The sequence below is a fragment of the Panthera uncia genome (assembly GCF_023721935.1).
Source record: "Panthera uncia isolate 11264 chromosome C1 unlocalized genomic scaffold, Puncia_PCG_1.0 HiC_scaffold_4, whole genome shotgun sequence".
Classification (NCBI taxonomy): Eukaryota; Metazoa; Chordata; class Mammalia; order Carnivora; family Felidae; genus Panthera; species Panthera uncia.
Window position 1 is genome coordinate 55,112,559 of NW_026057585.1, and position 27,008 is coordinate 55,139,566.

Here is a 27,008-nt window from a genome sequence, read left to right on the forward strand (position 1 = left end):
CAATTCTAGGACAGGAAATTTCTGTGCCTGGAGTGTCCACAACCTGTTTGTCTACAAGGCATACCTCAGTTCCCTGTGAGGCCCCTCTGAATCCTAAGAAACAATCATCACAGAGTCTTAGTCTTACTTCCAGCACTGCTAAAACCATAATGTATTATACAGAGTTGTTCTCAAGTCTGTTCCCTTTATTATATTTAACATGTTTATTTATCCACTGACTGTCTACTCCCGATTGAATTTAAATTCCATGAGAACACGGAGTCTATGATTTACTTTGTTCACTACTATCTTCTTCCTGTCTAGAACAGTGCCTGCCATAGAAGATACTCAATATATATTTGTTAAAGTTCTTTAATATCTCTTTTCATCTTTATATACCCCATACTAGGTCATACTAAATGGACACTTTTTTTAAATGTTTATTTATTTTTGAAAGAAAGAGAGCGAGCACGCATGTGAGAGCGGGGAAGGGACAGAGAGAGGGAGACAGAGGATCTGAAGCAGGCTCTGCGCTCATAGCAGATTCTGACATGGGGCTTACGGGGCTTGAACTCACGAGCAGTGAGATCATGACCTGAGCCAAAGTCAGCCACTTAACCAACTGGGCCACTCGGGTGCCCCTGAACAATAATTTTTTTTTTGAGGGAGACAATGAGTAACAGGTATAGTCACTGTGTGCTCAGATTCTATGTTTTAGAATCGTCATCATTTTTCAGTAACTGGTAACATTATTTTATGCCTAGAAAGTGTGGGCATTTATATACATCTTTTATTTAATATTTATAACTTTATAAGGCAAATACGATTTCTATCTTAGAGATCATTATTTTAGTAAACTGAGAATAAGGAAGACTAACAAGCCTGTCCAAAGTCCTAGGGAGTCACAGCCAGAATGAAAATCCTGGTCCTGACTCCTAAGCTAGTGCTGTTAACCATCCTATGTGTTCACAGTGGCATACGGGTGAATGTAACATCTGACTAAAGTAAAATACGAAGGGAACAGTTGAAAGGGAAACCTGAGCCCTAGAAAATGGTATGTAAAGATCAGGCAGCCAATCCCCTTTCATGCGTCATTAACAAATTAGGCCTTTGGTACCAGAAGGAGGCAGCACACTTCCCAGCCCTCACTGGGAATAGCATGGCTTCTCTGGATCACTGCCTGGCTCCAAATGACACCCACACACAGGGCAGAGCAGTACAAATCACCATGCCTTGGGAAAACAGATTCTCAATACCTGTTGGTGTTTTTGATTCACTCTTTCTGCTCTAGGAAGGGCTATGACGGTCACCTACTGCCATGGCTCTCAAAGCTGACATCACAACCAAGTGAGGACTTCTACAAGACACCCACACACAGAGGCAGGGGAAGACGGGGCATGAAATAGCTCTGAAGAACGATTTTCTTCTTTAGACCAACATTGTTTCTTGAGTTATTATTCTGCTTTTAATTACATGGGAAACAGATACATAGCTAGACTGATATCCACTAACTTCCTGGAATATGTTCAGCATTTCACAAGATAGATGTAATTACCAGGTTTTGCAGTAAATCAGCTCTCTGTGGTTGTTTCATAAACACTTCGGCTATTTGTGAAATACTCATGAAAGGTAATACGACAAATATACCATTTACAGGATCCATTTACAGGATCTCCTCCTCCTCAGCATTGCCTTCTAGTACAAAGCAGAAACATTTGTTAAAAGGGGAGCCACCCTATTAGAAAGCACCAACCAGCTGATGAGCATTTGCTCCCTGCCCTCTATTCTCTCTCCCCACCATTAGACACAATGGGACTTTTTTTTTTTTTTTTTTTTTTTTTTTCCTCCAAATTCGTATTCCAGAGGAGCCATGAAATTCCCGTAAAGTTCAACATCAGGCCTGACTTAAGATCTTTGGGGCCTCCTGCTAACTTCATCCCCCTGCAGCTGCCTCGCTAAGGCAAGCTTTTGATCTGTACTATCTGGATTTCAAGCTGATATACACACAGCCTCTTTGATCTCTTATTAAGTGGCTTCTGGTCTCCTGATGCCTTTAGTCTTGCTGAACTGTGGTTTTTGGAAGTCAGTCATCATCCTGAGCACAGTACAAACTCCACACACCAGGAGTGGGCTCCCTTCATTCACCCACTTCGCAGGCTTGAAAAGCAATCTTTAAGCCATGAGAGAATTTCCCCACTAGCCACAATCAATCCACTCCATGAACACACTACTAAGAATTATTTTTCAAATGAAGCAGCTTAAAATGATTTAAAGGATACAGAACTTTCCCATAGAGGGAAAGGGAGCAAATCCTCTGTGAAAAGAAATCTTCACCCCAGTTGGCACTGAAGCTTACAGTACTTTGATGTTAATAAAAATAAATGTGGACAGGAATCAGGGATGAGCACAGAATAGCCTTTATCAGTCCCAAGTTCCATTAAGCAAAAGTGACCTTTAAATGCAGATGTGTGGTTTGTTCAACAGCAAGCTATAGGAGGATATATTTATGAGAACATGTATACGACCATTAGTAGCAGATTGATGGCATTTTTCTCAGTCTTACTGTCTTAATCCTACCTGGGTGAAGTAAACCCAAAGAACTCCTTTTTAAAAAAAAAGACATAAGCAACAAAAGAAAAAATCAACAAGATATTGGTGTCCATGTTATGAGATCCCTTGAGCATGAAAGTGTAGCTATATAGTATATCCTCCGTGTCTTAGATTCTGGAATTAGTGTAGGTTTGTAATTGGCTTTTTAATATTACTAACATAGGCTGTATTATATGTTAAAATTATGTTGATACCTATCTAATTCTATATCTTAAAGTCTATGAACTAATCGCCTAATAAGAACACAAAGATACTGGACTTCCACAAGTTAGTGAACACTATGTATTCTTAACAGCATTCACCTAAAATAGCAAAAATTAAAATCCTTAATTGCTTCTCTTTATAAACTCAAGTTTTCTCATAAACAAGATTAAAACTGATAGAAGAAATAGGAATAGACTTTTGGGCACTAGCAGCATTGTATGAATATAAACCATTTATGCCCTTAGCTTCAAAAACCAATAAATTAATTACTGCCGGGATGCCTGGATGGCTCAGTCAGTTAAGCGTCCGACCGGAGCTCATGTCATGATCTCACAGTTCATGAGTTCGAGCCCCAGGTCAGGCTCCATGCTGACAGCTCAGAGCCTGAAGCCTGCTTTGGATTCTGTGTGTGTGTGTGTGTGTGTGTGTGTGTGTGTGTGTGTGTGTCTCTCTCTCTCTCTCTCTCTCTCTCTCTCTTTCTGCCCCTCTCCCACTCACGTTGTTTCTCTCTCAAAAATAAATAAACATTAAAATTTTTTAAAGTAAATACAACAATTAATTACTGCCAATATAAAGTCGAAACAAAATGAATAGTTATACATTGCTATCACTTATTAATCTGTCCATAGCATGGAAAATCATTAGCAAATTCATGAATTAGGCACCTGCTTAGACTTTGTTTTCCAGAGAATTATCTAATTAAAGAAATGACACTACATAAGAAGGCATCAATTTTAAGTAGTCTAAATACATAGGAGTCTCACAAATGGTTATATGCAAGCAATTTAGTAAAAATGTACCAAAATTTAAAAGATATGTGCTCTTTTGATGAGTAATTCTAGGAATTCATCCTAAGAATCATCCCCACCTTTTTACAAAAGAGTATGACAAGGATATCCACTATAGCTACATTTGAAATGCCCACTAAATAGGTACAGGAGATTGGTTAAATAAATTACTATACATCAATAATAATATACTATGCAGTTATTAAAAAGAATTACATAGATCTATAAATACCAAAATGAAAGAACATATAACTGAGATAAAACACAATGTGCTTAAAGTATGTTTGACATACTCCATTTATATGTAAAAAAAATTTTTTTTAAACTACTACTTTTATTACTTTGTATGTATAATATATCTCTGAAAAGATAGACAAGAAAAACAGGAGTTTTTATCTAGGAGAAGTGAAGGGACTATGGTCAGAGGTAGACTTACTTTTCACAGGATACCGTTATGTACTTTGAATTTTTATGCCATATGTATGTATCACTTATTTTAAAAACATTCCTTACGTTCAGAGGAAGTCATTCTGTTGCACATATAAGAAAAAAGCCAATTTAGGGGCACCTGAGTGGCGCAGTCAATGGAGTGTTCAACTTTGGCCCAGGTTATGATCTCACGGTAAGTTCGAGCCCTGCATCAGGCTCTGTGCTGACAGCTCAGAGCCTGGAGCCTACTTAGGATTCTGTGTCTCCTTTCTCTCCCCCTCCCCTTCTCACATTCGGTCTCTCTCTTTCAAAAATAAATAATAAACATTAAAAAAATTTAGAATAAAGCCAATTTAATGCCAAATACATGAAATTTACACAATCTCTTCCTATAACTTTTTAAATCTTTTAAAGAGAATTCATCTAATGGAGTTAGGAAAAAGTCAGGCAAAAACTACATACTAAGTTTTTCTAACAAACACTAAGCCATACCATATCCAAGACTCAGCAATACTATAGTCATTCATATTCATACTCTTTGGGCTTTATAACCCATTTCTTCTGTTAAGAAAAATTAATCTTTTTTTTATACAGAGGAATATTTTCACTATTATTTTTAACGAATCATCATTCGTCTTTGGTCTTTCAAACAACTTTTTAAAATATTGCTAACAGTATTTATGTGTGAATCACCTCTCAATGGCTGTGCTATTATGCTTTCTATTTTTATCTATCTTAGAGTCTGAGATAAACCCAAAGTCTTTTAAAAATATCGGCTTTGGCAAAAATTGAGTCTGTCCATATCAGGAGGGGAGAGAAACGAGGACTGGGATGTGGGAGGAAGGAGAATTATTGGTTAATAAATTTTACCTTCTAAATCACTGAAATTCAAAAGTACTAAGAATGGCAATATCATGGCTAATGTTCAAAAATTGGCTAATGTCAAACATTTCCAGTGAATTATAATCATGAGGGGTTATTCGAAGTTCAACATAAATCAAAACACCAGAAAATATCCACTTGCCGTCTTTAATACATAAGGTCAACCTAAGGTGAAATCCACATGATTCTAAATTTATTTCAAGATTTTTGGTAGAAATTAAAAATTACAGACTCATACTACTAATAATTGCTTCATTATTGAACACTAGCCCACAACAAATTAGTAGCACTAATTTAGGATACTTAAATTTGTAATTATTTTCATTGGAAACAATAAACACTAGCTCTTAGAAAATGTGTATGAGGACACTATATTAATTTTTAATACTTACTAAACTTCCAGATAAGCATTAAAAATGAGAATACTATCTAGCAACTTGTCTTTAAGATATGAAATTTTTTTTGCAAGCTGGAAAAACAGGAAGATCTGCTGTAATAAATTTAGTCCAAAGATCTCCTGTAATAAAATGCATGCATCATGAAAGGAACAGCATAATATGGTAGCTAAAAGCATAGATTCTGGGAGCCAACTGCTTGAGTTCAAATTCTAGTTCTGCCACATACTAGCTGTATGAACTTGGACTAGTTATGTAACCTCTCTGTGCCTCAGGTTCCTCACTTCAAAAATGAGGATAATAGCACCTACTCTTGGGACACCTTGGTGGCTCAGTCAGTTGAGCATCCAACTTAGGCTCAGGTCACGATCTCATGGTTCATGAGTTCAAGCCCCGTGTCGGGCTCTGTACTGACAGCTCAGAGCCTGGAGCCTGCTTCAGATTCTGTGTCTCCTTCCCTCTCTGCCCCTCCCCTGCTCATGCTCTCTCTCTCTCTCTCTCTCAAAAATAAATAAACATTAAAAAAAAAAGTCATGGGACATCTGGATGGCTCAGTTGGTTAGGCGTCTGACTTCAGTTCAGGTCATGATCTCATGGTTCGTGGGTTTGAGTCCAGCATTGGGCTCTGTGCTGACAGCTCAAACCCTGGAGCCTGCTTCAGATTCTGTGTCTCCCTCTCTTTTCACCTCCACTACTCATGCTCTGTCTCTTTCTCTCTCTCAAAAATAAATAAAACATTAAAAAAATAAATAATAATAGCACCTAGTCCATAGGGTTCTTGCAAGGAATACGTACGTAAAACAATCAGAACAATGCCCAGCAAACAGTAAACACTCAGTAAACGTTAGCGATTATTACTGGATTTGTATTAGTTTTAGTTGTATTAATATTAGGATTAGTATGAGTATTAGTACGATTCCAAGGAATAAAGACATTACGCAATTGAGACAAAGATAACTCGAGCACAATATGTAAACCACATCTAGAAACTGGCAAGAAATTATACCATAAAAAATTATAAAAAATTTCTGAAGTTTTATATTGCTTAGAAACAGAGTATACAGTTAAGCCATTATATTCATGTTCTTGATAAATTAGGCACATCACTGTTTTCCATGGCACTATCTTACAAGATATAATATTATAGTGACAAATGACCCTTCTAACATGGTACACATATAGGACAGGATTTTAACTAGCCACTACATGGAGTAGTGCCTAGAAATATTTGAAACTAATAAATATCCTACCTCCATTCAAATCCCAGCCAATAAAGCTAGTATCACTTTATCTTAAAATCTAATGAGGAGGCTTACCACCTGAATCACATTTACGATGTCTTCCCTGTCACTATCTCCTTTTGCTTTGTCCCAATCTGTTTTAAATGGCTTTCATGAAAATGTATTTCCACTTTGCATTTCCAGACTTTCACCTATCCAGGAAGCCACCCCATAGTTCCATGGCCAATTCAGCATCCTTTATCTGCTCGCTCATCTTTTCCTAAGGTTCAGTTCAATTTATGTAAAAAGCAAATTGCTGGCCAATAATCCACAATTGGATAATTCACATATGGTTTATCAAGAGTTGGCTGCATTTTAGAATATAATTTTACAATTAAATTTAGACTTCACTAAACAAAGGCATCTACTTATTAATTTTCCTAAATAGATGGCTAAAAATTGACAGTACAAATATATTGTAGTACGGCTATATATTAAAGGACAATATCAAGACTTCTGTAGTTTATTTTCTAAGTTGGATGATTATCGATATTCATATACCCATTGTAATGTTAACATTTCCCACTTCTTTACACATTAATTTACTTAATCCACACCAATCCTTTGAGCTAGACATTATCCCCATTTTATAGATGAAGAAATTGCGTAAGTACCAGTACAACAGATGCTGTATATCATTTAGTCAGGTTCTTGAGAAAGTTCTTACTATTCTAGAGAAAAACTGGTGAGAAATTACTATTGCAAAGTAAATTTTCAATCTCTTCAATATTGCTAATGCAGTCCTTTACCACCGGGAAGCTCTCCCACTGTCCTAAAACTTTCCTCTGGTGGCCAAAATGTTTCTACGGTATTCTTATTCTAAATGTACTAAGAGGGAGAATGGGATGGGGGTGGGTTTGCATTGGTCCTATTCAGCTACCTAATAAATTCATACAGGATATATTAAATACAATAATAGCCAGGAACATGGCCTTTCATGACTTTTGCTACACCTTCACCTGGCCTTGCAAAAAATGTTTGAACTTTAGAATTTATTACCTAATTACAACAAGAGACAATATAACCAATTAATTAACTTGCCCCAAACCAAATTTTAAATTGTGTTTATGTGTCATCTAAATGTCATAGTGTTTAATAGTTCTACATACCACTGACAAATGGTGAAAACGTGCCGAATACAGCTGTAAGTAAATGGACTTAAGAAAAAAGTTCAGTTCAAGATTGAATGTTTTTTCTCCCAAGGGTTAGCTACAGAAGTAAATAAGCTGAGCACTTTAATATGAATCAAAGTAGCATTTCAAAAATGAAATATTTTTCCATCAGTTCTCTGAGAAGCACAAAGGCAAAAGGAGTATCTAACACTTCTTTTGCAGCAAAATTACTTTATATAATTTGTAGAGAAATGTCTGTATATGTAACGATGATTATGAGGAAGATGGGGGAAAAACCTAGAATTTTATTTTATTTTTTAAGTTTATTTTGAGAGAGAGAGAGAGAGAGAGAGAGAGAGAGAGAATACACAAGTGGGAGAGCAGCAGAGTGGGGTGGGGGGAGGGGGGAGCAGGGAGGGAGAGAGAGAATCCCAAGCAGGTTCCACACAGTGAGCATAGAGCCCAATACAGGGCTCGAACTCATCAACTGTGAGATTATGCTCTGAGCTGAAATCGAGAGTCAGACATTTAACCGACTGAGCCACCCAGGCAGGTACCCCTCATTGGCATTTATATGTAAGCATTTTTTTTTCTGAGAGATAGAGAGAGAAAGAGACAGAGAGCGTGCACAAGCAAGGGTGGGACAGAAAGAGAGAGGAGAGAATTCTAAGCAGCAGCCTCCATGCCCAGCACAGAGCCCACATGGGGCTCAATCTGACAACTGTGAGACTACGATCTGAGCCGAAATTAAGAGTCCAATGCTTAACTGATTGAGTCACCCAGGTGCCCCTAGAATTTTATAAATAAAAATAAATTTCAAAAAACCAAAGTATGCTACATGTCATACCTACAGGAATGTGGTAAAGAAAGAAATTTTCCATATTTGGAACTATTTTTAAGTGTAAAGCTCAGAACTGCTAAAAGAATTCTTCTGTTAACTAGAGGTTAAATTCTTAAGGACTATCAAACTTTTCTTTCTATCCTTTACTGAAGTTTGGTTTGGTTTTTATTTCCGAAACACTTCTCTGCTTTAACATGGGCAATATTCGAAATATAAAGCTTGCAGATAATGTCATTTAAGAGGGTAAGCATGACCATTTTAATACCTTATGTAATAATGCAAATACATATAGCTCCAATGATAATGGAAATGTACCTGAATATCTAACACTACATCTGAAAGGTGTTTTCTAAACTAAATCCTAATGATCAAAATGGTAAACAATAAATTTCGTTGGATGTGTTCATTTAGTTCCAGTTAATTTTGGCTAACCTAGAGGTGCCTGCGTGGCTCTGTCAGTTGAGCGTCAGACTTTTGATTTCTGCTCAGGTCATGATCTCATGGTTTGTGGGTTTGAGCCTTGCATTGGGCTCTGCACTGTCAGAGGGATTCTCTCTCTCCCTCTCTTTCTGCCCCTCCCCCACATACACACACATGCACTCTCTTTATTCAGTTTAAAGAATTCTGCAAATATTTATCATTTACCATATGGTAGGTAATAAGGATATACGGGGGAAGAAAAATTGAGATAGTACCTAAAATTTGTTTTATATATCCTTATATTAACCAATAATATAAGCTTCTAGAATCTTACAGTATTGATACTTCTTGATAAAAATATCTCCCCAATTATGCATTATTTAGAATCAGCAAATCATAATTCAGTAATATTCCAAAGAAAAGTTCTAATAACAGAGAGGGTTATCTGGCATAGAAATATGCCAGCAAAAATGAACAATCTATTTCAGTAATCTTAAATCATACTGCCTAAATATGGAATTTAATGTTCTTACATAATGCTCAAAGTATTTTTCTTTTAATCTGTTCCCGAATGCCTTATTATATAAAAAAATTGATTTTTATATCACTTGGCATTTTATGTGCTTTGATAGAGTACATTTTGCTTTATTAAACCACAATGTGTTTAGGCAGCACTAAAGTATTAAAATATGCATCTTAAAAGTGAAGAGCTTTTTTGCCAACAGTTCTAAATTCCCCATGATAATCAGAAGGTCTAAAAATACTGTAAACTGGTAAACTGATACAACATATAGATAGATGTCTTATTGGGATCTTTCACACACACCTCCTCCCAAATACATTAGTGACTTGACTCTAATTATAATCGGAGTACATATAAATAAATGTCATGTGTCCTATAGTAAATACAAATACATAGTTTCATCAAGAACATTTCTGTTAACAGAAAAGCAAAACAATAAAAACCTTCATGTGAAGGGGAGAGAGAAGAGAGAATTAGGAATGAATGACTATCATGTGGATGGGGTTTCTTTCTGCGGTGATGAAGTGTTCTAAAATTAAGACTGTGGTGATGGTTGCACAACTCTGAATATACTAAGAACAACCAAATGTCATGCCTGAAATGCATGAATGTTATGGTATGTGAAACATATTTCAATAAAGCTGGGGAAGGGGCAGCTGGGTGGCTCAGTCAGTTGAGTGTCCAACTTTGGCTCAGGTCACGATCTCACAGTTTGTGGGTTCGAGCCTCGTGTTGGGCTCCATGCTGACAGCCCAGAATCTAGAACCTGATTCAGATTCTGTGTCTCCTTCTCTCTCTGCTCCTCCCCTGTTCTCTCTTTCAAAAATAAATAATATTTAAAAAAAAAATTTTTTAAGCTGGGGAAAACAATCCCTCCATCTAAAAAAATTCTTGAAGGGTCACCTAGGTGGCTCAGTTGGTTGAGCATTGGACTTTTGATATCAGCTCGGGTTGTGGTTTTGCGGTCGTGAGGCTGAGCCCGTCATCGGGCTCCACACTGACAGAGAGGAGCCTACTTGGGATTCTCTCTCTCTCCCTCTTTCCCTGCCCCTCCTCTGCTCACATTCTCTCTCTCTCTCTCTCAAAATAAATAATTTAAAAAAATTTTTCAAGCTCCAGTTTCTAAAAGCATCCATGGGTATAAAACTATTGCTTCCCTCACTATTCAATTATTATATCACCCATCATTTTATTCACTAAGAAAGCTACCAGTTGCAAAGGTAACAATGGGAATTTTAACACCTGTCTTTGGATGATAGCATTATACATCAAATCATTCAGTTTTCCCTAGTGGGTGCCTTAAATAATTACTTTTTCACATACCTTTAAAACAAACAAATCCCTCCAGAAACTCAATATAGATTTTTATACCTGGTAATCCAAAATGCTGAATCCCAAGCCTTTATGATCTTTTACAAGTTCAACTATCTTGACTTCAGGAGACCATAATGCTAATTCCCCATCATCATCATCTTCAGTATGGACATCTACACTGTGGTCAGCCTGAAACACCAAAGAAGATAAATGCTTCAAAACATTGTCCTTTCAATTCTGAAAAGAATTAACATACCAGGAATCTCATAGCTTCTTCTCAAACTGGGAATTCTCTTTGGCATGCACAGTTTATAATCTTTTCAAAAGGGGCATGCGCTGGGGTACACACACTCTAGGATAAGATCCTCAAGAAAATTCAAGTACTTAAAAATGCAGGCTGCTCATACAGTTGGATTTTTTTTTAAATGTAAGTAACTGTTTCATTCAAAATATTGACACTGACCTCTTATACTTCAATGAGGTCTGTCATCCCATTAGAAGCATAAAAGGAAAAATATGTGATTTAAGAAAAAATGTAAATATCATACAAAGTCAAAGTTTATAAGATATTTAAGTAGCAATACCTGAATTCACAATTACAGTGAGAGACAGAAAGATGCCAACAAAGAGAGAGACTAGTGTAAGACAAAAGGGAAACCACTTCTGTTGGCTCCTGGAAGTTAAGAAAAACTTCACTAGAAAAACAAAGTGGGAAAAACCCCAAGTCCTTGTGAATTGTGAAGGTCTAAATACCAGATTAAAAAAAAAAATCACTGAGTTGAAATAAAGAAAATCTGGTCTTGGATGGAGGATGTAAGCCAGCAAAACTATTCGATACAGAGATCCTTGGTTATTTTCCTTGACTTCACACTCCTGACTATTCCAGACTCCTTCCCTCCTTTCAGGTAAAAGAGTCACTGCTATAGGGAATTCTAGGAAGCTAAATCATAGTGGGTCAATGAGTCAACTACACAGAAGGAGAGAAGCTGCTTTCAGTTTTCAATACTATTTATAGCATGGTATTATTTTTTATATGATCTATCTTGCTCAAAATACTCTGAACTTCTACCTGAAGCTCAAAAATTATCTTCTTTTTCTTTGTAGCAACTAACAAAATGACAGGCTAGAATGGAAATTCTGTGTGGGCTACCATGGAGTTTACCAATGGTTATCTGCTCAGCCCACAATACAGCCTGGCGTGCACTAGGCACTTGATAAATATTTGTTCAATACATTAACAAATCATCCATCTTTGCATTTCCCTTGAAACTTTCTAAATAAAGCTATGGACTAATTTTTCAAAGTAGACTTCTTAAAACTTTGGGTGCTCTTAGTAAATAAAATCAAAGTGCATCGTTCCTATGAATGTAATTTTGAGTGACTTGCATAAGAAAATCCATTTAATGAAATCAAAGGGAGGAGGCCCCTCTAATGTGGAAGAGCAAGGCACCAGAGCAAGTACAAAAACATTTTTAAAGTTAGGGTTGGTCCAGATCTCAAACTGTCCCCACAGGACATGGAAAGTCAATACTCAATTCATGGTGGATTGAATCGAAACATGGGAACAATTTCTGGGTTCTTGAATTACAAAACTTGAAATTAGGGGGATTCACTGAATCAGTAACCTCTGTATATATCAGTCTGATGTGAGGAAATGATATTTAAAAAGAAAACATTATACCTTCCAAAAAAGTAAAGTTCCAATACCTAATACGATGTGATTGATGTTTTGCTGTGCATTTAATATCCTCAATGATTAATGAGCATTAGAATTTTGGCTAAGTTGTCTAACCAGATAAGGTTTAAGAACCTAAGATGATATAGGGATAAATGGAAAAAAAAAAAACAAAGACAGATGGAAAAGAAAGCCAGGATTTTAAGAAACCGCATACACTTATAAAACCTAAGCTTACAGAAATTTCAAGGCATCTAAGGTATGTAGGATATTATACTCCAACGTGAGATATATCACTCTGATGGAATCAATTCTGCCTAACTCTGTATTTACAGAATAGAAAGCAATCAACTAATGGGCAGCAAGGTTGACATTTAGAATAATTCAAAGCTGTTGTTTACCCATTGTGGTAAAGGATGACAGATGGGAGCACAGAGTCAGCACGCTGGGTTGGTGATTTACACACCCTGTAAGATTTGATTAAAGGCATTTTTATCAACCTTTAGAGGTAAGCCCTCATCCACACTGAATTTTAGTACGATAGTAAGAATCACAAAAGTGATTCGAGTCTCTTCTTTGAAATAGGTTTTACCAAAGATAAACATTAAAAAAAAAAGATTGTCAATCAATAATCAATAATGGGTGGGGCAATTCTTGTACACCCAGTACAGAATAAAAACACTATGAGACACAAATTAATTTTAAGATATGGCTTAAGCGGGAGCGGGGTTGTCATGTCGCATGAAAGACTTTGTGACCTACGACGGTGCTAGCCTCTTACATACTTTAGGAAATTAGTAAACAAAGATGGGTGGACTGGAAGAGTCAAGAGCTATAGTTAACTTTTCCTGAGCACTTTCCACGTGGAAGGCATTGCACTAAGAACTGTGCACATAGTATTTCATTTCCTTCTCACACAAACTGATGAGGGTGGTAAGTACTATAAGGATCCCCAATTTTCAAAAGAAGATGAATATTCAAAGGAAGTTATCTGCTCCAAGATTCACAATCATTAAGTGGCAGAGGCACAGTTAGAGTCCATATATGTTGAAATTCAGACCACTGGCAGGTAAAAGAAAGGCTCTGTGTATGTAAACTGGTGTTAATAGAATTATAATCTGTAAGAGTCTGGAAAGGGGGGAGGGGTAGGGAAAGCGGCATGAAAGATGAGGTTACAAATGGCATAAAATGGCAAAGCATGTGCTTAAAACTGTTTTCATAATCACAATGTTCTTTAAAATAAAAAAAAAATAAAAAAACAAAAAAAAAAAAAAAAGAGTACCAAGAGCACAGAAAATGTTATATTCTTCTCTGACCTTCTGAAGGCTTTTATAGCAATTTTTACTCACTTCAAAACCGGTCATAGATCTTCATATTTTTAAGGCTCTGAAAAAGGGAAGTCCATTAGATATTTAACACTCATCACCATCTTAAACTTAAGATGAACTGAGTTGAACTGGGATCCAGAAGTAATGAGCCCAGGAAATTACTAAAAAAAAAAACAAAAAGTTCTCTAAAATCAAAGTGCATGCATGTTAATATCTCCACCATTTCAAGTTAAAAAAATTAAAAAAGGAAGAAAAAAAAGTTTTATGATGTTAAATGAAAAGTAACAGTTTGAAAAGCTATGCATTGTTGCCTGTGAGTGCTACTTTAGTCATATAAAAGAGGGAAGAAGTGTCTCCCCTCCCTTCCTATCCAAATACACTCTCCAGGGCATCCTGGATGAACGGGCATTCCTATGGGAACCGCATATGGGAACCATATTCAGTTAGTACCTCTATCTTGGGAAGAGAGGCTTCAGTGGTCCTTGGTTCATCTACAGAGGCTTCATCATCAAAGAGTCGTCGACAGCAAACCAAGGTAAAGGGAGGCGGCACTTCTTTGAGAAAGGAGACTGCTTCTCGGCGAGATTTCCCATAGAGCTGCACACCATTGACCTAGAAAGTCAAGGGACAAGTCAGAACTGAGTAGGCCCCAATGAAAAAACCAAAGTCCCATGCTTACATCAGGATCAAAACAGTATTATTTTATTTTTCCTATAAACAAAGGGTTTAAATGTATTCACGTTATTTTAGCAGTAACCAAACATAAAAAACTAATGCATAAATGTACAAAACTAAATGCATAAAAATTAAAGCTAAACCTTGACTGAATTTCAGTGAACAAAGTATAACGTGTGAAGATTACAAGTGATGTGCCTAATTTTTCACACCTCCATGGTTTCTCTTTTCTAGACTCCGATGTTGAATTCTATCATCTACACATCTCTCTTTAAACATTAAACATCATCGATAACCTTTCTAAGATGGTCTCCTTGTGCTTTTTCATTTCATAAAAATACCACTAACAGATATTAACACTAAATTTAAGGCTAAAATTAAAACCTGCTCAGCTTATAATGTGTAGGTAACAAAATCTAGGATACTCAGCTGTCAAAATTTTTTTTCACATGCCATAAACTAGAAAATCCTAGAAAAACCCTGTCGATCAAAAAGAAATACGTATAAGTGTGCCTCTATTCTATTCTTACATGCTCTGACATAGCCATCAAGTACAGGAAGTGTGCCAGTTTTCCAACTGCTTTTTGTGTGTCCCATGTGTTTAAGTTGCTTTTTTTTCTTTTTTCTTTATTTTTGAGAGAGGGAAAGAGAGACAGAGCACGAGTGGGGGAGGGGCAGAGACAGAGAAACACAGGATCTGAAGCAGGCTTCAGGCTCCGAGCTGTTAACACAGAGCTCGATGCAGGGCTCAAACTCACAGACCATGAGATCACGACCTGAAACGAAGTCTGATGTTTTACCGACTGAGTCACCCAGGCGCCCCTGTGTGTCCCATATGTTTAAAAGAACAAAAAGATAACCAACTACTCCTTACTAATGCTTAGTGCTTACCACCAAAAAATTTCCTAAATTTCCTATTTTAGTGCATAGTCACAATATTTTACATCAAAGATGATTTAGAAAGATAAACCTATTCTAACTTTTTATATATATGACCTAAGCTCCAGGAGCTCTCCCAGTTCTGATTAAATGCCACCAAAAGCTGACCTGTCTGCTACTCCCTCAAAGCTGAGGCATGAATACATCCAGGCATCAAATCATCTTTTCACATCTGGACTGGACTCCTACCTTCCTGGGAGGGTTCCGCAACATTATTAGTTTTAAAGATATCTCTGGTCTGGCATTAATTTCTGACAGGTGCAGTGTTAATGTCCACATAACTGGAGGGGCTGACTTCCTGGGAGAAGAAACCTTTGCACAAAATCTGTCATTCTCAGACAATATGACACTGTGAGTCGTTGGAAGTATCTCATCAGCAGCTGCCCGAGCCCCAAGTCAATCGTCCCTGGGAACTACTCTCAGGCCTGCAACATACAAGTACTTAGCGATCAGGCTGGACGCCATCTCTCTGCCTCCTAATTATTTACAGAGAAATCACCACCTAGTAAAGAGACCCATATGTGCTTCAGGGAGCTAGTCCTAGTAGGAAAGTAAATACCATCTCCCAAGACTTTATGACTGATGAAAGGGAGCCAGGGGACAGCAAGTTCAACAGCTAATAAAGGTTTTTCCTTGGAAGAACTGACAGTCAACCTTCACAGGTCATATCATGTCCACAGTGCCAACTGGTGCCACAAACACAGGAAGTTCTAAAATCACCCAAATGGGTAGTACCCGGTACTGGAAATAAAGCAAGCAGATATAACCAAAGCAGGAATTCTACCCACATGCAAGTATTAGTTTGTGTTTCACATTACTTCAACAAATTAGAAAATCACTTTTCAGGTTTTTATCTTGGAGTACATTTAAATATTTATTTAGCTCATTATTTATTCATTTGAATTGTCTCCAATTATTACAGCAGGTGCCTGGTAGTCCTCCTCACTACTCTCTACTGCTAAAGGGATTGGTCACATTTCCCATTACCAATTCCTATCTAAGAGGATTTATGGCTGCTGTAAATAGCTGCTCTGGGCTGAGACTTGGCACAATGTTCTAACCCCAAAGCACATTTGTGTTTCTGGTTTTAAGCTCTAAGGAGTATGCTACATTACACACACACACACACACACACACACACACAAAGTTCAAGAGTTTATTGGCTAACTTTAGACAGCTTTTTTTTTAATTTCTATATTTGATTATTCAGAATAAGCCAACTTTTATTTTAGAGTTCACAGTATTTCTCTAGGCCCTCCAAGTGGAGACCCTCTTAAGTGGCATCAAGTCTCAATTACTCAGACTTTGTGATTAGAAAACACACACACATACACATTTGCAGAGTACATAATACTGTACAAGTATTGTCCCACTGCATTACCTCATTCAATCCTCATTCATCTTATCCCATCAAGATTGTTTATGCCTTTTCACAGTGATAATACTGCCAAGATCTCACCGTGAGATTATGCTTTCAAGTTTACATGGATGAACGTAGCCACTGTGGAAAACTGTATGAAGGTTCCTCAAAAAGTTAAAAATAGAAATACACTAGAATCCAACAATGGCACTACTGGATATTTACCCAAAGAATACAAAAACACTAATCCAAAGGGATACATCTACCCCCATGTTTACAGCAGTATTTACAATAGCCAAATTATAGAAGCAGCCCAAGTGTCCATAGACTGATGAATAAAGACGTGGTATACATACAGTGGAATATTATTCAGCCATAAAAAAGAATGAAATCTTAGGCAATGACATGGTTAGAGCTAGAGAGTATAATGCTAGGCAAAATAAGTCAGTCTGAGAAAGACAAGTACCATATGATTTCACTCACATGGAATTTATGGAACAAAAGAGCTAAGAGGAAAAAAAGAAAAATCAAGAAACAGACTCTTTAAAAAAATTTTTGTTAATGTTTATTTTTGAGACAGAGCAAGTGAGCGAGCACAAGCAGGGGAGGGGCAGAGAGGGAGACACAGAATCCAAAGCAGGCTCCAGGCTCTGAGCTGTCAGCACAGAGCCCCATGCAGGGCTCGAACTCATGGACCGTGAAATCATGATCTGAGCTGAAGTTGAATGCTCAACTGACTGAGCCACCCAGGGGCCCCAAGAAAGAGACTTTTAAATATAAAGAACTGATGGTTACCAGAGGAGGGGGGGGAACGGGTTGAATAGGTGAAGGGGATTAAGGAGTGCACTTGTCTTGAGCACTGAGTGATGTATGAATTGTTGAATCACTATACTGTGCACCTGAAACTAATAAAACACGGTATGTTAAAAAAAAAGTTAATATTCCATTACATCCTTACAAAAACCATGGTGAGGTAGGCATCTATTGATGAAAAAACAATTCTCAAAAAAGTTGACATGTCAAAGGACACATGGTGAAGCTGTGGCAAATTCAAAACCAGAACAGCTCTTCTGACTTCAAACCTATCTTTCATTCCCTATTTCCAGTTTCTTTACCAGAAAACTATACTTAAGAAAGTATACTAACTTACTATACCACATTCTGTTTTATAAGAGGAAAGGCCCATGGGATTCTAATCTTGGCTAAAGCTCAGAGGACTCAGCTGATGGCTAGAATCATGTACACTTGCTCCATACTTGCCAATATTTCTTTATCACCTACCATATACTAATAGTGAATCATACTTAATGTCATACACTAAAAATGGTTACAATGGCAAATTCTGTTATGTATATATATTTTTTTCTTGGAGAAAAAGTAATTTATTATATATTTTTTAAATCGTAATTGACAAAACACTGTATGTTAACTACACTGGAATTAAAAATTTTTAAGTTGTAGTTGATATACAACATTACATTAGTTTCAGGTGTACAACGTATGTATCTTTCTCACAAAAAAAGAGAGCATCATACTGATTTTTACTAATTCCACTTCTCTCCAAACAAAAATCTCTCATTTCTCATACCTAAAAACTACATATTATAGGGGCACCTGGGTGGCTCACTTGGTTAAGGAGCCGACTCTCGGTTTTGGCTCAGGTCATGATCTCATGATTTGTGAGATCAAGCCCCATGTCTGGCTCTGCACTGACAGGACAGAGCCTGCTTGGGATTCTTTCATCCTCTCTCTCTCTGCCTCTCCCCCACTCAGGCACGATCTCTCTCAAAATAAATTTAAAAAAAAACATAGGGGTGCCTTGTGTGGCTCAGCCAGTTAAGCATCCGACTTCGGCTCAGGTCATGATCTCACGGTCTGTGAGTTTGAGCCCCGCATTGGGTTCTATGCTGCCAGCTCAGAGCCTGGAACCCGTTTGGATTCTGGGGCTCCCTCTCTCTCTGTCCCTCACCTGCTCGTGCTCTCGAAAATAAATAAAACATTAAAAAAATAAAATAAAAACTTTAAAAATAAATAAATAAAAACAACACAAAAACAAAACCAAAACCCACTTCATATTATAGAAATGGTCTGCAGGGGACCCTGGGTGGCTCAGTCAGTTAAGTGTCCGACTTCGGCTCAGGTCATGATCTCATGGTTCATGAGTTTAAGCCCTGCATCAGGCTCTGTGCTGACAACTCAGCCTGGAGCCTGTTTCAGATGCTGTGTCTCCCTGTCTCTCTCCCTCTGTCCTTCCCCGGCTTATACTCTCTTGCTCCCAAAAATAAATAAACATTAAAAAAAAATTAAAAAGAAATGGTCTCCAATCTCCAGATTATCATGTGCGGTATCCATAAAGATATACTACATGCCCTGACAATCAGAAGAGAAAGATATGACCTCAGTACCAAAACAAAAACCAAAACAATAAGCAAAGAAAAACCCTGAGTCATGTAAGTAAAACCTAAGGGCATTAATCTGCATTAAGCATCTCAGTATGATTACTTGAGCACTTCTAAAAATAAGCAATTTACTACATCTTTTTTTTTTTAACTTTATTTATTTTGAGAAAGAGAGAGGGATAAGGAAAGAGAGCGCACACAAATAGGGGAGGGGCAGAGAAAGAGAGGGACAGAGGATCTGAAGTGGGCTCCGTACTGATAGCAGAGAACCTGACACAGGGCTCCGGCTCACAAACTGCAAGATCATGACCTGAGAGGAAGTCAGATGCTTAACCATCTGAGCCCTCCAGGTACCCCATAACTTACTACATCTTAAAACAGGACTCCAACATCTTGCCCTCCCTTGCTTATGACAGAATACAACAACCAGTCATAGCAGCTTTCCCTCTGACCTCAAAAGTCAGTCCAGAATTCCCAACATTCTTCTCCAGGTGGCCAGACACTGCTAAAAAATGCAGTTGCATTGAACAACAAACTTACTTGCTACCCTTGTCATTTCACTTTGCATAAACATAAACTTTAGAAAGAAATCTCTAAAATCAAGGCCCATGGGAGTCTAATCTTGACTAAGGCTACAAGGTTGATTACATTAAGCTCAACTGAGGGCTTCCTGTGGTTTCTAACTCTTGGGAGAACCCTCTTTTACATAGCCTTCTCTAAGTGTGACTATTCCCCACATCCCCCGCCCTCCACTAACTTTTTTTTGGAGCTTAGGAAGTAGTGTGATGTATTTGAAAAAAGTGAAATGGGAGTTAGAAGACATGAACTAAAGTCATCATGCTATAAGGATATAAGTTGGAAATAATCAATGACTTATTTTCTTGTCTGTAAAATTAGGGGATTCAATATTGTTTGGTTTTTTTGTGTTACCTATAGAACTGTCCAATTTAACAAAATCTCTCAAGAAAGTCTTGTCAAAGCAGTAGTGCTGTAGAATTGCTCTAAATGAAGACAGGCTGGGGAGCCTGAGTGAGCCCACTGAGGCTGCCATGTTGTGTGAGCAAATCCCAAGGAGACCATATAAATACCACTCAGTAATACATAAGCCTGAAGTCATCCAGCTAGCTTAATTCTTATTAGAAATAACCAATAAAACTTGCAAATGAACGGGACCATATACTGCAAACAAGGTGTAGGGATTCAAATCTTTAAAAAAAATTTGCTAAAACAAAGAAATTATGCTATAAAACTAAAACAGGCCATTAGCCTTTTTTCTCAATGACTTAAATAAGCACTCAAAAGAATATCTCAGGACTTCCAAATGACAGGGAAAATGAACTGTCATTACACAGGCTGTATTTTTCTTTGCCTTCATTCTATTTCATTTTTTTTCCAGTTTTATTGAGATATAATTGACACATAACACTGTGTGAGTTGAAAGCGTACAATGTAATGATTTCACATACACCTATATTGCGAATTGATTACCACAATAAAGTTAGTTAACTTATCCATCACCTCACATAGTTACCATTTTGTGTTTGTGTGGGGAGAACATGAAGGTCTACTCTTATAGCGATTTTTCAAGTATACAACACAGTATCGTTAACAATAGTCCCCAAGTATTTTTCAACCTAAGTAGTTCACATTACATTGGAAGTAATGTAAACTCAGTGAATTTCTGTTAAAAATACATCTTCCTACAACTTAGAAATTCCTGTCCTGTCTTTTATCTCTCAGAAATTTTACCTCAAGAAGCTCATCCTCTGGCTGCAGAAGTTTCAGTGTATCAACAGGACCACCTGGAACAATTGAAGATATATAATGGTGTCCATCAAAGGAATCCACTTCCATGCCAAGTCTCAGAGTGTGAATGGGCAGCAACTGTAGCAAAACACAAGCAGTAACATCAAACATGACAAGGGCATATCTAACTGTTAATCCCTCTGTCAAGTGTTATTTTGGCATGAAAGCCCCACCTCTTAAATCAGATCATGAAGATCCCAGTAGAGGGCAATAATGGAAAAACTAATCACTAATAAAATATGCAACATTTGTTTGCTTGTTCTTACTCTTTTCCTTTCAGATTCCCTAGAAATGGAGAGACAGACAAAGTCCTGCCTTCAATTCGAAGCAACAGGCATTCCAAACCTTCTATAGTTTCCAGTATATATTCAGTGTTTCACATTTCTGCAGGGCTTCCCATCTCCCAGAACATTCTAGTTCCTCTTTATTACCTAATTTCCACTCACACTTCCAGTGTAAGTGTCACTTCCAGGAAGCTCTTCCTAATATCAAAGTTAATGTGCCTCTGTGTGGGGTCTAAGACCAACTTGTACACATCTCTCTCACAGCTCACAACCTATGCTGTTTATAATTTCTATTTTCTTGATTGCTCCCCCCTGGTTAAGTGCAAAGTCTGTATGTTCTCTCTATAACCTCAGGCCCTACAATAGTACCGGGTACTAAACATGGGCTCATGTGTTTTTTAATTCATCTGTGAAAAATGGCACTTCACTCAAGAACTCCTTTTCCACAAACAAAAGCAAAAAAAGAAAAGAAAAAAAAAAAAAGAACTCCTTTCCCATTTCACCAACTTAAGTGAGAACAATTTCCAGTTAGGGAAGAGTAGTTATGTAATAAGGAAGGCAATCATTATTCCATCCTAGGATTGATGCCGTTGGCTTAAAAGAATTCATATGGGCTCAGATGAGTCAAAGGTTAAGAAATTCTAGCCAATGTCTAAGTAAAGAGATGAGACTCAGTGTTGTTGGCTGTAAAGGTCAAAAAGGCACTAACAAATCCACTCCCTTGACTTTCAAAGATGGAGCTAATGATTTCTCATTGCGACTACAAACTCGAATGTGGTTACATGGTACTAATTATGGTTTATATTTCTTATATCAATAGTCTATTTCTCTAAAAGTACCAGCCCACCTCTAACTGTACATTTAAGGAGAAAACCCTACAGAATGTGGCATTGCATCCATAACATGGCTCCTTCCTTCATATATCCTATTATCTGTAATCCCTTATCTCTGAGTTTGTCACCTCCCCGTAGTCATCTGCTCTGAGTCCCCAGAGATCTACAGGCCTTTCTTCAGACACCATCTGGGGCTCATTTCCTTCCCACCATATACACACAGACAAATGTGAACTGGCAGACAGTGTTAAGGACTAAGACCTCAAGGACTTAAAACAGGCATGAGGGACTTCCGGCCCTAGGCTAATTTTCTGAAAGTTAAGTGCTCTTGACCACCGAGCACTTCAGGATCTACCACCATCTCTGGCATGAAGATGTTCCAGCACTCTTTTTGGGAAGTAATTCCTGTGATAAGTGAGAAGCAACATTAAAATAGAAGTACTTTCTCAGGGTCAATAAATTTTTACTTGTAATATTTAAAAAAAAAAAAAAAAAAAAAGATGTTCCAGCACTTTAAATGAAGGGTTAACATTGTTTTTACTCTTGTTCCCATTCTGTGATTTATTTCTCACTGCTGCCACCTCATCCTCCTGTCTAGTCATTGCACCAAGTCATGCACATCCTTGAAGAAGGAAGGAGACATAGTTTCCTTATTATTAGTGTATGTGTGTGTGTACGCATGTGTGGGTTTTTCAGCGTTTTTTTATTTTCAGTAGTGAAAAGTTAATAAAAACTCTCGAATCTGTCTGTAATAAGAAACCACCAACCATCTCCCTTTGTTTATAAGGCAAACACTAGCACAGAGAGTGGTCAGCGGATCCACCCACAGGTCGTCTCTACGATGCGAAGATTACTTGTAAGAACAGACTGTTCAATTTTCAGGAATCTTGTAAGCTAGCTATTGAAAATTCTATACAACTACAATTAAATAATATTAAAGACAAATGCAATAAGTATTCAAAATCCATCACTTCCTGATTATTTTTACCACACTTTACCTCCTTTAAGGGACTTCTGTTATACATGTACAGTGGAAATACTCTCTGTCTAAAAACTTAGAACAGAGGAACATAAGGGAAGGGAAGCAAAAATAATATAAAAACAGGAAGGGGGACAAAACATAAGAGACTCTTAAATACAGAGAATAAACTGAGGGTTGCTGGAGGAGTTGTGGGTGGGGGGATGGATTAAAGAGGCAAGAGGCATTAAGGAAGTCACTTGTGGGATAGCACTGGGTGTTATATGTAGGGGGTGAATCACTGGATTCTACTCCGGAAATCATTATTGCACTACATGCTAACTAACTTGGATGTAAATTAAAAAATAAGTTAAAAAAAAAACTTAGAAAATCCTAAAGGAGTGAGCAACTGAAAGAGACAGATGAAATGGTGGATATGTTGAGCTGCAAAATAAAGCTGGGTGAGGTAGTTAAACAGTCCTGTTCCCACAGAGAAATTCGAAACACTGAAGTGCTATTGTGAATTGTTTTGGAGCTCAGCAGTCCATGATGTCATTTTGGTAGCTTGAAATCTGCCATGGTGGGATTATTAACACCACGGATACTGGTAAATGCTACAAATTTGGGCTGGTTTTTGATTTTTGTTTTGAGAGCTAGACATTTACCAGCATACCACAATCTACAATCTAGTCTGGACATCATATCCAGCATATATTTATAGGATGTAAACTATGTACAAGGATATGAGTTATGAGTTGGAATCATTAGGTGAATGAAAGAAACAGTCTTGACCTCCGCCCCCGGCACTAATATCCATTGTGAAACACAATAAACAAGATGGCAAGCAGATACAAACAAAAAAAACAATTCACCAACAAAAAAATGAAAAGCAAATAATTGCTAATTGTGATAAGTGCCATGAAGGAGCTAATCAAAGTCAAGACACCACACACAACTGGTGGAGGTCAGTTTGGAAAGTTGGTCGGGGTAGGTTTCAAAGTCAGGGACATTTGCGGTAAAAATTGAAGGGTAAGAATGCACCTGCCCTACAAAAAGCCTGCCAGGGGACTGCTTGTAGAAGGTCAATGAAAAAGATAATTGCTAAATTTTTACTCAAGCAACTGACGGTGATAGCAATTTCTGCATAGAAATGCCCCAAAGACGTTACTGTACACACAGATCAGTTACTTACATAACAATATGTGCCCATAAAAAATAAAAGGGTTAAGGAAGAAACTGATCCAATCTCCTCATCCTGCCCCCTTACTAATACTGATATATTCACATGGCTGACCCCACTCCCCAAATCCACAAAACAGTTCAAGTCAGGAATAGACTGGAGCATAGAGGAACAACAGAGGGTCGCCCATGGAATCCCTCACCTTCCAGATACAGGGCTGTGCCCTTCTAGGCTATTCTCCCAGATGTCTATAAACAGTACATGCTCCCTAGAAACTTAAACCATGAGCAAAACACACATGCTCCATCTTCAATCACGCTGAACAAATAAACCAGAAACGATGTTTATGAAATCTGTCGATCTAAAAGAGGCCTACCTAATATTAGTTCTGAATCTAAATCTGAGTACAGCTGGGTTTTTGAGACTTCATGTTACATTGCTGCAGGCTTCTCTGTGGGAGCAGGACTGTTTAATTACCTGTCCCAGCTGCATTTAGCAACTAAACAAATCAACCGTTTCATCTGTCTCTTTCAGTTGTCCACCCCTTTGGTATTCTGAGTTCTTAGAGAGCAGAAAGTGTGAAAATGACAGAAGTGGGTGCAACAGATGATTGATGCCTTCACGCACATCACATGTTATGCTTTACTGATGCTTATTCAATGCGCTTTGCGAGGGGGGTTCTATTTAAATTGACAAAGTTAATGAGCAGCGGGATTTTCATGATCCTGATATGACAAGTAAAGGATACAAAGAAATATATCCAAGGAAAAGTGTGACCATTGTGTGATTTACTGTCAGTGCTAGGATGATGAAAATCAAATGAGACCAAGCAAGCTAGAGCCCTTCAACCTGTGAGTGGAGAGACCTGTCACGAAGCAAACCATAGGTTATTCATTTGTTAAAAGCTCTACTTTCAGGACCCAAAAACAAGACATCAGAATGCTCAAGTGGGAATATAAATGATGTTGCTTCAAGGGAAAAAACCCTTCTGGAGAGGAATAGATATGTCAGTAGGATGGGGGAGGATGCTTCCCAAAAAGCTGAACTCAAAATAGAACAGGACAGAAAGAACCCCAGGATTGGTCCTTGTCTGTCTGTCTGTCTGTCTGTCTGTCTCTCTCTCTCTCACACACACACACACACACACACACACACACACACACACACACACTCTCTCTCTCTCTCTCTCTCTCTCTCTCTCTCTCTCTCTCTGAAGATGTTAAATGCCATTTATGTTCAAAAGTTAGAAGGAGGGGCACCTGGGTGGCTCAGTTGGTTAAGTATCAACTCTAAAGTGGTTAAGCATGGCTCAGGCCATGATCTCAAGGTTCATTGGTATGAGCCCTGCTTGGGGCCCTGCACTGACAGCGCTGAGCCTGCTTGGGATTCTCTGTCTCCTCCTCTCTCTGTGCCTCCCAAGCTTGTGCTCTCTCTCAAAAATAAATAAATAAACTAAAAAAAACAAAACTAAACAAAAAAACTTTAAAGATTAAAAAAATAAAAGGGAAACAATTACTAAATTTACCATAAATAAAAACAAACATACCAAAAATGAAGCTGCAACTTTTCAACTAACAGTAGAACACAGCATTAAAGTTTCTCACCCATCTAAAATTTTAATTCTAAATATTCAAAAAATATATACTATATACTCTTTTGTACAGAAATGCAGTGAAGGTTCTTTTCAAGTCGCCTAACACCAAGCTCAAGAATCAATTGGCACTCATTGTTTTAAATATCATTGATGTTACCTGCCTAGCTCACATGGTAGTTGAGCTTTTGACACCTGATTTCACACTTTGCACTTGGGGTGCCTGGGTGGCTCAGTCGGTTGAGCGTCCGACTTCAGCTCAGGTCACGATCTCACGGTCCGTGAGTTTGAGCCCCGCGTCAGGCTCTGGGCTGATGGCTCAGAGCCTGGAGCCTGCTTCCAATTCTGTGTCTCCCTCTCTCTCTGCCCCTCCCCCGTTCATGCTCTGTCTCTGTCTCAAAAATAAATGTTAAAAAAAACCCAAAAAACATTTTGCACTTATGACTCTTGTTCTACCTTTGTTGTTGGTATTTCCTCCACCTGGAATCTCCAGTTATTTCTCCACATCCATTCTTCAGAATATACTCAAATGCCATCCTCCCAATAAACCTCCTTTACCTATACTGAGGAAGTACCGTCCCCTTCCTTGAACGAATGAAAAGACTTTTTAGCAATACCTGCACAGTAATTCTCAATGGAGGAAAGGAAGGGATCACAATTTCCTTTAAGGGCCTCACCACAAATGACAAAATTAGAATACTCGTCACGAGGGAAAAATAGGACATGTGTCTTTTGAAAAAGCTCCTGTTTCTGATAGGCCACTACCCTAGCAGAGGACCACAGTTACTATAGCACTGGATTCTGTGCCATATGCTCTCCACTCAAAAAAGAGACCAGCGAGGTATAAAATCACACACTTGAAAACCTGACACAGTAGTTGTGTCTGCAGAGGAGAAGAAGGGGACTGGGATGGGAGAGAAGCTTACTTTTTGCAGTATATACTTATGTAACTTTTTAACTTTTGGTCTTTTTTTTTTTTTAATGTTTTATTTGTTTTTGAGAGAGAGAGAGAGAGAGAGAGAGAGAGAGACAGACAGACACAGAGAATCTGTAGTAGGCTGGGCGCTGACAGCAACAAGCCTGACGTGGGGCTCAAACTCACCACCCATGAGATCATGACCTGAGCTGAAGTTGGACGCTCGATCCACTGAGCCACCCGGGCGCCCTTTAATTTTAGGTCATATCCATATATTATTTATTCAA

General features: G+C 37.9%; 1 protein-coding gene and 1 long non-coding RNA gene across 4 annotated transcripts in view; one reads left to right on the forward strand and one right to left on the reverse strand.

Moving 5' to 3' along the window:
* LOC125913447 (uncharacterized) overlaps positions 1–20,979 on the forward strand; it is a 35,202-nt gene extending 14,223 nt beyond the window's left edge. The window contains exon 4 of the long non-coding RNA XR_007455029.1: positions 20,894–20,979. This is a non-coding gene — a long non-coding RNA (uncharacterized LOC125913447). The remainder of the gene's footprint in view (positions 1–20,893) is intronic.
* PATJ (PATJ crumbs cell polarity complex component) overlaps positions 1–27,008 on the reverse strand; it is a 364,021-nt gene that overhangs the window by 273,781 nt on the left and 63,232 nt on the right. For all 3 annotated transcript variants that reach the window (XM_049618560.1, XM_049618559.1, XM_049618561.1), the window contains exons 15-17: positions 20,903–21,037; positions 14,231–14,392; positions 10,835–10,966 (exon numbers count right to left, since the gene is read on the reverse strand). In XM_049618560.1, coding sequence (XP_049474517.1) covers positions 10,835–10,966; positions 14,231–14,392; positions 20,903–21,037 — 429 coding nt within the window. The remainder of the gene's footprint in view (positions 1–10,834; positions 10,967–14,230; positions 14,393–20,902; positions 21,038–27,008) is intronic.